Source organism: Myotis davidii, unplaced genomic scaffold (assembly GCF_000327345.1).
Source record: "Myotis davidii unplaced genomic scaffold, ASM32734v1 scaffold355, whole genome shotgun sequence".
NCBI classification, from domain to species: Eukaryota; Metazoa; Chordata; class Mammalia; order Chiroptera; family Vespertilionidae; genus Myotis; species Myotis davidii.
In genome coordinates, this window is record NW_006286818.1 from 240,855 (window position 1) to 251,589 (window position 10,735).

General features: G+C 47.1%; 1 protein-coding gene across 1 annotated transcript; it reads right to left on the reverse strand.

Annotated features, from left to right (window-relative positions):
- Window positions 1-3,894: 3,894 nt before the first annotated feature.
- On the reverse strand, window positions 3,895-10,188 carry TMEM136 (transmembrane protein 136). Its single transcript, XM_006758697.2, has 2 exons — window positions 9,734-10,188; window positions 3,895-6,136 (listed from the first exon to the last, which is right to left on the reverse strand). Exons 1-2 carry the CDS (start codon window positions 10,137-10,139, stop codon window positions 5,598-5,600), a joined length of 945 nt encoding a protein of 314 aa, XP_006758760.1. The 5' UTR covers window positions 10,140-10,188; the 3' UTR covers window positions 3,895-5,597.
- Between the last annotated feature and the right edge of the window lie 547 nt (window positions 10,189-10,735).

A 10,735-nucleotide genomic window follows, 5' to 3' on the forward strand; every position in this document is an offset into this window, starting at 1 on the left:
CGCCTGTGCCCAAGTGAGAAGCCAGGTGCTCCCGGCCACGGCCGCTCGCGGGGACGGAAGAGAGGGAGGTGCGTCGGTGCGTGGCGGCCTTCGGAAGAGTCTCCGCCCCTGACCCGGGGCTCCCTGGCCATCGGGCTTCGTGATTCCAGAATTGGGGATGGTGACCATTTAAGTGACTGTACCCCATTCAGTACAGTTCCTTTTCATGCCGCTTGCGGACATCTAAAGTAGCTGTAGTGTTATCAGAGTTTTCAGACTTGATTTTAAACTTGTGCTGATGGGCGCGGGACCTCAACCTTTTTGTGGAAATCAAGTGACAAAGGAACCAAGGCTGAAATTAGAAGGGTAACTAACCGTGGTCATTATTTCTTATAATTTCTTGTACATGTTTATTACTTGTTCTTAATTGAATTTAATTTATTAAAAAAAAGAAATTAGGGTTAAAAAAGGAAAACCTAAACAGAGGCCAGATATGACTCTTTATTGCTTGATCCTTTTTAAGTTCGGGGCACAGCCAGCTTATTTTGTAATGTTTATTTTCGGAAGGAATAGAAGCGAGTTAGGGTTCCAAGCCGCTTTGGGAATGATCAAACCAGGATACATCGCCACCTGCTGGTAGCATAACAGTTCTGTCCTGAAGACAATTATTTTCCGCATACTGTAACTGAAAAGAGTTCCATCCATCAATATACAATAACCAAAATGCAAACTTTATCTCCAAACTTATATCTTTTGTACACGTACTAAATATCTATCTTTTTTGCCCTGTCCTAATAATTTTATAGTAGCCCCAATGACTCATCAACTCATGCATTTTAAAAATGAGTTCCTTTCTTTCCTTCAAGAATGCCTCACTACTTGTGCTTAGGGAATAAAACAAACTGGGAAAGTTTCCTGATTCACCTCCTTTTCCTTGCATACAAAGCCTCTTTGCAGACTGCTTTCAAGATCTTTCCAAAGCTAAACAGACCCACAGTTCTAGCTGTGCGCAAAGAAGGCTCTTGCGGTGGGAAAGTTTCAGAAGACAGTTAGCAAAGGACTTAATTAAGCCAGTCATTCATCCCAGAACTGCTCTTTTTAACGGTGGATCTCTGTATGCACCCACAGAGCCCGAATGGTGACAGTGTCCCTGGGAGCTTCTTTACAGGTGTTGGTAGCTCTGGACCAGTGGGTGCTAACATGGGGCACACGCCCCATGGGGGCAATTTGATTTTTAAGGGGGGCAATTCGAAAATAAGTTATTAACAGTGAATTTTTTGCATTTCTTATGGTTCTAGGGGCCTCATTTATAGTATATAGTCAGTCCTCGGGTTACGTCAGACTCGACGTACATCGTTTCATGGTTACATCGCCATCTCTCATCTATACTAATTAAAGGGTAATATGCTAATTAGACTGGGTCGACTGGACATCTTCCAGTCATCCTTCTGGACAAAGCCACGATAGCAGGGGCCGAGGCAGAGGCAGTTAGGGGCAATCAGGCTGGCAGGGGAGAGCAATTAGGGGTCATCAGGTCAGCAGGGGAAAGCAGAGGCGATCAGGCAGGCAGGCAGGTTAGCCGTTAGGAGCCAGTGGTCCTGGATTGCAAGAAGGACGTCCAACTGCCAGTTTAGACCCGATTCTGCAGGAGCAGTTGGACATCCCCTGAGGGGTCCTGGATTGGAGAGGGCGCAGGCCAGGCTGATGGACCCCCTCCCCCATGCACGAGTTCATGCACCAGGCCTCTAGTTTATTTATAAAAAAACAAACAGAAAAAACTATTATTTCAATGTATGGACATATGTGCTTTATGTTTTTTATTGTTTATTTGCCACAAGTAAAGGTCAGGAATCATCTTTCTTTTAATTTTTTTTCTGTTTCACTTCATTACCGCTGTGTCTGTGCTCCATGTGAGTGACGTAGGTGCTTTGTAGGTGGGTTCCGACTTACTGTGAAAATCGCGTTACGTCGCGCCATAACGGATCTCCAACGTAACCCAAGGACCTACTGTATAAGTATATATTGTGATTTATTTGTGCATTTCAGTTCTCTATTAAATGCTTTGAAAATTTGCTATTTTTTCATATCACTTCATATTACTATTTTTTAACAATTTCTTAGTGATTTCTTCCTCAGTACTTCACCTGTCCCTTCTTTTATTTTTCTCTTTCATGGATGCCATGCTCTTTGGAAGCTTGCTTAGACCAAATTAATTTTTAGGCTTCCTCCCTGTGAATAGCAGTTCACTTTTTGAATAATGAGAATTGTATGTCACGGGGGCATCAGTATTTTAGAGATGCTTAGGTGGGGCATGGCCAGAAGCAGGTTGGGAACCACTGGTCTAGACTGTTCTGAATGTTCCATCTAGAGCAGTGGTTCTCAACCTTCCCTACGCCGCGACCCTTTACTACAGTTCCTCATGTGGTGGTGACCCCCAACCATAAAATTATTTTCGTTGCTATTTCATAACTGTAATGTTGCTACTGTAAACAATATGTAATTATATATGTGTTTTCCAGTGGTCTTAGGTGACCCCTGTGAAAGGGTCGTTCGACCTCCAAAGGGGTCGCAACCCACAGGTTGAGAACCGCTGATCTATAGAATCCCTTCAGAAAGTCCCGTCACACTCAGTGTCACTAATTCCTTAGCTAGAAAGACGACCATGGTGACCCAGTTCCCGGCACATGGTCTCCGAGGTTGTACAATGGCGCTTATTCTAAACCACATTCTCATCTCCTCATCCATTCTGTCAACATGCTTACTGAGCACCCACCACTTAGCACTGTTGTGGGCATTGGGAGTCCAGTTCTGAAGACAGTGTGGCAAGGCAACTACTCAAATGGGGCAAAATAACAAAGAAATTACATTCTTCCTCCCTCTTTTCCAAACTGTTTTCTGTCTATAGATTGCTGCCCCCAGAAGTAAAGAATATCAGGAATGGGTGGTGAGAGGCAGCAGGTGGGAGGTATTTCAGGGAACGATGAACATGGGTCAGCGTTTCTCCAGGCCAAGAGACTTTTTTTCAAACCTCTTGGCAAAGCCACAACAAAAATATACAGCAAATTCTAGATGGATAGAAAGTTGTTTATTTTTATAAAACAGTACAAATCATATTGAAATGTAAATCCTCTTGAGCAGTGTTCCTTATCGCACAGTAATCCCAATGCGAATGAGCACCTGACATCTGACCGTGCCGCCTGTTCGTCAGCCCTCCTGTCCTCAGCACCTTAACTAGTGGTCATCTTCATTTCACAGTGTTTCTGTTTCCTTCACGTTCACTAGTTACAACAACAAGATAAGCTGAGATGAGCGATTCATCACACGGGAGTACCCCAAAGCAACAAGCTCTGCAATGCCCAGCCCCTCCATCTCTGAGGAGTATGGGGCACGAACTGGCAGCCAATGAAGCCTGTTCAGAGTCTGGTATGGAGCGGGTTGCACGGGGCCACGCTTTAAGAGCCAGCTGCTGCTGTTCTGTCCAGAGCTTGCTCCACGCCACTTTCTGCTAGGCTTTTCTGAAGTCAGCACTCCCCAGCACTGACTTTGACCATAAGAAACTAGCCAGCATTTTAGGGATTCTGATCACAGAAGAAAAAAAGAGATAGAGATATTACTGTCAGATTATGTCCATGTCCAGCAAAACTCTAACCAAATGACAACCATTTTAAAAAGGTGCACTGTTAACATGCCTTTGAACTGCCTTTCACAGAGCAATGATGACTCTACGTGGCCCCAAGCACTGCCCGTGTGGCCAGTGACCTGCACTTTCAAGAACCCTCATAAGGTTCTTATTCCCAGTGGCCTCGACGAGCCGAAACTTTACTGGCCTTCAGCCCTGACTTCACCAGCCTGGTACACTTTCCCACCAACAAAGCCGACCCATCACCACCGATGTAAGTAACATCATCAAACAAACAAAAGAAATGCTACCTAATGTCTCTATGAGATGCACAATGGGGTATTTCATTCATTCACACCAGGATTTGCACGGAGGCAAAGAATGAAGTGAATAAGTGACCTGCCCAAATGAGTTAGCCAGGGAGTAGCCACATTCCGTAAAAGAAAGCAGGAATTCTTGATTCCACATGTCTCGTTCTAAGTTTACATTCTTGCTTTTCCGGGTGAGGTCAGAGAATATCACTCATGTTGTTGTTGTTCCTTCCTAGACTGGCCTTGTCATAATATGTTGTCCACAGATGGTGGTGCCTTTTCCAGAGAAAAGAAAAAACAGTAACAGGACTAAAGGGGGTGTGTCCAAAATGAAAAACTTTGACTCGCTACCCTGAGGCCACTACACACTTCGGTCTTTGGTTCTAGTTTGCATGAAGCATAGCAGACCTGCAGTCGGAACTGCCGTCTCCCTCCAGTCCAGTGGCGTCCATGTGGGAAATCCTGTGGAATTCCATCACAGCCGCTCATGCCAGGACATTAATGCACAAAAGCCCTGACAAGGGGCATTTTCCCTGGCAAAGCAGAACCCAGACAGCAGGACTGGGTCAGCCTGCCCACACCTCCTCCATCTCTCACCCGAGTCCCAGCTCTGTGGATTCTGAGCAGAAGAGGGAACACAGCAGGCCTGAGCTGCTGTCCTTGGGAAGGCTGGCTCTTGGCGGGCATCTGGGAACACGGATTTGGGAAGAGCTCCATGAACCGACCAGCCTGGCTCACTGCACAGGCCGCATGGTTTATACTGAACACCGCCTTCCCTTCTGGCAGTCAGGAGCTTTGTACGTGCCAGCCAAAGGCTGCGTGCGTGGCCAGCCCCAAGGAAACCTGAGCCTCGAATGAGCTTCCTTGGCAGGCTTGTCACACATATTATCACAAACCATGGCTAGAGGAGTCAGACAGCCCGCGTGAGGCCACTGGGAGAGGACTCGGACGTTTGGGCCTGGGCTCCCCCTGGGTCTGCTCTGGCACCTTTCCTCTTGCTGCTCTGTCCTTGTGCCCTTGCACTATGATAAATCAGAGCTATGAGTACAACTACATGCTGGGTCCAGGGAGTCCTCGCACCATATACCAACCCAAACGTAGCCTGGGGGACCCCAACCTCGTTGGTACAGGGAGGCTGAACCAGTAACCCACCCAAAGCCACAGTTCTGCCCCTTACCGCGCCTCCCCCACCTCCCTTTGGTTAAGTAAGCAGATGCCGTTCTCTGATCCAATGCGCAGAATGCCAAAGGCATGAGTCTCCCTAACAGGCACTCACTTTGTAGTAAATGGTGGGATTTCTTTAAATTGCTACACGGAAAACAGGGTAGTGTTTGTTGAAAAAGTCACCCCTCAAAGGAATAAGGAAGAAGTAGCGCCAATCTTTTCCGGGTTCCTCTCTGAGCTATATGAATGTCCAGCTGCCCAGGAGCTGCAGGACCACAGTCAGCACAAACCGAAAGGAATGCGGTTCGGACCTCCTCAGCGACACTGAGCCTGCCTGCCTACGACTGCACCACGGCAGGAGTTAGGGTTTTAATACTGGTATGTGCTCCACTTGGACACGGACTGATTAGGGAGCCCTTTTTCTGAAACCTACATTTGTTAGACAAGCATGGCTCCATCACAGCCCTATTTCCAGCCTGGGCCCCACGGCTAACACCCCACCCATCAGCCACGGTAGGCGTCGGCTAGTGCGCCTGGAGGTACCCAGGATGTTTCCGCTGCGGCTCCTCGCCCCGCCTGCCTCTCCAGGCACGGTACTTCTTGATGCTTTTCCTCCAGGCAAAGCGCCAGATGCTTAACATGAAACACCAGGACACAGCATACATGGCTATGCCCCCCGCCTTCATAAACCACCTGGGCTTGGGTGAGACCATTTCGCAGAGAAGGAGGCGAGCTCCTAGGCCGATCCTCACTCCAGTGAACAGGGCCACGAAGAGGAAGTCCGCCACGTCGCCAGTGAAGCTGTGGTAGTGCCCTGTTTCTCGGAGAAACCAGCGCAGCTGCAGCAAGGGGTTGGTAATCTCACTTCCAAAGAGGACTGCGTTGACCTCTGTCCCCGACTCTCCCAGCACCAGGGCCATGGTGATGCCCAGGATGCTCAGAGTGTGGTGTGCCAGCATCAGGGCACCCTCAGACTGGAAGTAGATGCACCAGCCCAAGTCGAAGATGAAGTAGCCCAAGGTGAGACACAGGACGCGCACTTGCAGAGGTGTATTGGGTGAGCCTGAAATAGACCAAGACAGAAACAAATTGAGCGGCTGGGGATTGTGCTGCCTCACACAGGGACCCTAGGTTACTGTCTCTCAATCCTTTTTAAAATATTGAAATAAAAAATAATAGTGCCCTGGCCGGTTTGGCTCAGTGGATAGAGCGTCGGGCTGCAGACTGTCTGGGGTTTGATTCTGGTCAAGGACACATGCCTGGGTTGCCGGCTCGATCCCCAGTGGGGGGTGTGCAGGAGGCAGCCGATCAATGATTCTCTCTCAACATCGATGTTGCAATCTCTCCCTCTCCCTTCTCTGAAATCAATAAAAATAAAAAAATATTAAAAAAACAATGGTAATTACATGCTTTTAAAATGATAACCTAAAAAAGACTAAAATCTGAAAACTTGGTCTTTATCAAACCAAACAATGTTCAAGGCCCCAGAAATGCTGTTCTGATGAATCATATCTCTCTCAATAAGTGGTTTAGGCACCAGTAATGATTTCAGTATCCTCTCTATGTAGCAACATAAAATCAAGTTATTTTGTTCTTTCAATTAAAATCCTACACAATTTCTTTCTTTCTTACCTTTTTCCCCCCAGCTAAAATTCTGTTTCCAAAGCTTTTAATTACGCTGTCCTGAATGTCATATAAATTTCATAATGTACTGAGTTAGAGTGCTGGACACTGTGACCCTAACCCCTCTTAAAAGTGGACTTTGGGCCCTAATCGGTTTTGCTCAGTGGATAGAGCGTCGGCCTGCGGACTGAAAGGTCCCAGGTTTGATTCCGGTCAAGGGCATGTACCTTGGTTGCGGCCACATCCCCAGTAGGGGCTGTGCAGGAGGCAGCTGGTCGATGTTTCTCTCTCATCGATGTTTCTAACTCTCTATCCCTATCCCTTCCTCTCTGTAAAAAAAATCAATAACATATATTTAAAAAAGAAAAAGTGGACTTTGGAAAGAACCCCAGAAATGAGTGTGTTCCACATCCAAGAACATAGGGTGCAAGGATCTGACATGTTCAAATCCATTAAGAACCTTCATGGATACAACACAAAGCTTAAAAGTTGCTTTCATATCAGTTTGACAGTTTGAAAGGAAACTCTGAAGTTCAATATAGAAATCTAAGAAAATTTAAAGAAAAGAATCTAAGGTGTTTTTAAAAATGTTATTCTAGGGGACGTATGGACCAAATTATGTCACCCCAAAATCCATATACTGAAGCCCTGATCCCGGACCTCAGAGTGGGAGATGGGCCTTTAAAGAAGCGATTAAATTAAAGCAGGGCACGTGGTGGCCCTGATCCAGTGTGATGGCTGACCTTACAAAACCCGGCGATGAGGACACAAACACCCACAAAAAAGGGAAGCCCATGAGAGGGCACAGCAAGAAGGCAGCCATCTGCAAAGGAGAGAAGCCTCAGAAGAAACCAAACCAGCCAACACCTTCATCTTGGATTTCTATCCTCTAAAACTGTGAAAAAAATAAACTCCTGTTGTTTAAGTTATGGCAGCCCCAGCAAACTCATACAAGGGGATATGATTTTTGTATTCTAAGAAAGTAACACTTATACAGCTAGCAGCTGAAAAATACAGCTGCCCCAAATTATAAGGCACTGGCTATATAAATGATGGTAAATGCACAGAGCACAATATTATCTACACTAATAAAAGAGAAACATGGTAATTGGCTAATCAGCGAGATATGCAAATTAACTGTCAGCCAAGATGGCAGCCGGCAGCCAGGCAGCTTGAAACTAACATGAGGCTTCCTTGCTTCAGTGACAGAGGACTCCAACATTCCCAGCCTGCCTTGCCAGCCTCTGAGTCTGCAGTTTGAAACATTTTAACAAATATAGAAGTTAAAAAAAATCCCAGAAACCAGCTCTCAGTGAGCTGGGATCTCAGACCTGGAGACAGAGATGGAGTTATACATTGTTTCGATTACAGAACAGACCAAATCGGCCCTGCTCTGAGCCCGACCAGGGGCTGCACCTAGGGATTGGGCCTGCCCTCTGCCACCTGGGAGCAAGCCTAAGCCAGCAGGTCATTATCTCCCGAGGGGTCCCAGACTGCGAGAGGGCACAGGCCGGGCTGAGGGACCCTCCCTCCCCGCCGAGTGCACAAATTTTTGTGCACTGGGCCTCTAGTCCTATATAATAAAAAGGTAATATGCAAATTGACCCTCACTCTGTCACACCATCACAAGATGGCTGCACCCAGAGCGGAGGCGGGGTTCCCATAAATGAGAGATCAGCAGGGACCTGAGGCTGTGCCCCTTGCCCAGTGGGGCTTGATGGGGGACCTCAGGCCACAACTCCCCCGCCCAGTGGGGCTTGACAGCAGACCTCAGGCTGCACCCCTTGCCCTGGAGCCAGGCCGGGGGACCTCAGGCCACGTCCCCGCCCTGGCTCTAGGCCGAGGGACCTGAGGCCACACCCCCAGACCAGTGGGGCTTGACAAGGGACCTCAGGCCATGCCCCCTGCCTGGCAGGGCTTGAAGGGGGACCTCAGGCCATGACCCCTGCCTCAGTGCCAGACCAGGGGACCTGAGGGTGCACCGGGGGACCTGAGGCTGCTCCTCCCACCTGGCATTGGGCCAAGGGACCCGAGGTTGCGACCCCCACCTGGCAGGGCTTGATGGGGGTGGGGCCAGCCGGGTTTGGATTTCACCCAATGGGTGGGGCCGGCCAGGTCTGGGTCTCGCATGATTTAGAGGTGCACACGGGTGAGCAGGGACTTGACTCTAGGTCCTGCAGTGTGCCACCGTCTCTGACAGGAGGACAATTTTCATAATTTTCTTTCATCTCTGACTCTTCTTTACTAATTTTCTTTCATCTCTGAAACTTCTATTATAGAGAAAGGGCAAATAGCTATATTAAAATATTTCCTCTAATTCATTCCCTTTTAATGCGCACAAATTTTGTGCACTGGGCCACTAGTGTAATAATTAAAAAGAAAAAGGAAGCTCTATGCCCATATACATGGAAAGATGATATCTTTTGAATATACAATCAAGTAAAAATTGCAGGTTACCAATAAATATGTATACTACTGCCCATTTGTGTCTGTTTGGGGGTGGTTGGAAGATGCTGATACTGGCTTCTTGTTTTGTACATTTTGATGGATTACATTATAACAAGCATTTTATCATAACGGGCACATTTTTTTTTTAATATATTTTATTGAGTTTTCACAGAGAGGAAAGGAGAGAGATAGAGAGTTAGAAACATCGATGAGAGAGAAACATCGACCAGCTGCCTCCTTCACACTCCCCACTGGGGATGTGCCCGCAACCAAGGTACATGCCCTTGACCGGAATCGAACCTGGGACCTTTCAGTCCGCAGGCCGAAGCTCTATCCACTGAGCCAAACCGGTTTCGGCATAACGGGCACATTTTAAATGTGTTTTAAAGATAGAGAGTTATGAAAAGCAGAAACAATAGGTGACATACAATATCACAGCTAACAATGAAGACTCCCAATAGAAATGATAATAGAAATTATTTTCAATATTTTTTTATATTATAGAAATTCTCTGGGGAAAAAGTCCTATCCTTCTAAGACTACCCCAAAATTATACATCCCTGAGGGAAAAACCCTGTCTCCCACCTACCTGGGTAGGTGAAAGGCCAGGGGCCATCAATGAAGCCAATGTACGCTGAGAGGCCTATCGCGAGGACTCCATGGGCGAGTGTGACCAGCCGGCAGCTCCATTCGTAGCTTCGGTGCTTATTCATGTGGCAGCAAGAAATGTAGAGGGAGAGCCAGCCTCCCAGGCTGCCCAGCACCTGCAGACACAGGGCTAATGCCATCCTCTGATGAAGAGAACGACACCAGAAACACAAAGGATGCATCTCAGAAAACAGCACTGGGCTCATTTGAGTATAATTGTCATTTCTACGATAGCATAGTACAAAGATACTGCCTTCATGGAAGCCCTGTTTCCTTATATACATATCCAAGCATCTCCTATTTAAGTGTGGCTGGATTTCTGACTCTATGATCCTCAAAGATAACATATTGAGCCTGGCAGATGTGGTTCAGTGGTTGAGCAACAACCTATGAACCAGGAGGTCATGGTTTGATTCCCGGTCGGGGGGCACATGCCTAGGTTGTGGGTTTGATCCCCAGTTGGGGGCATGCAGGAGGCAGCCCATTAATGATTCTCTCTCATCACTGATGTTTCGATCTCTCTCTCTCTCTCTCCCTTCCTCTCTGAAATCAATAAAAAATATTTTAAAAGATAACATGTTGGTAACTGGTAAAAGCTGTAGATGGAACACCAGGAACTGCATTGTGAGTTAGCAGACTGTCTACTGTAACACACTGTTACAATCAGTAAATGTCAGTAGTAACCTCCCAGTGATAACTGACCTTGGACAATAACATTGTATAATCCTATCTAATAAAAGAGAAACATGGTAATTAGCGTACAACCGCTACCCTTCCGATTGGCTAATCAGGGTGATATGCAAATTAACTGCCAGCCAAGATGGCGGCTAATTTGCATAGTCACAATGATGAAAGGTGAAAGGGGAAAGATGGAAGACAGTGATCAGAAACCCAGGCGCAGGCAAGAGCCAGGGAGCAGGGCAAAGGTCAGCCCTGGAGGGCA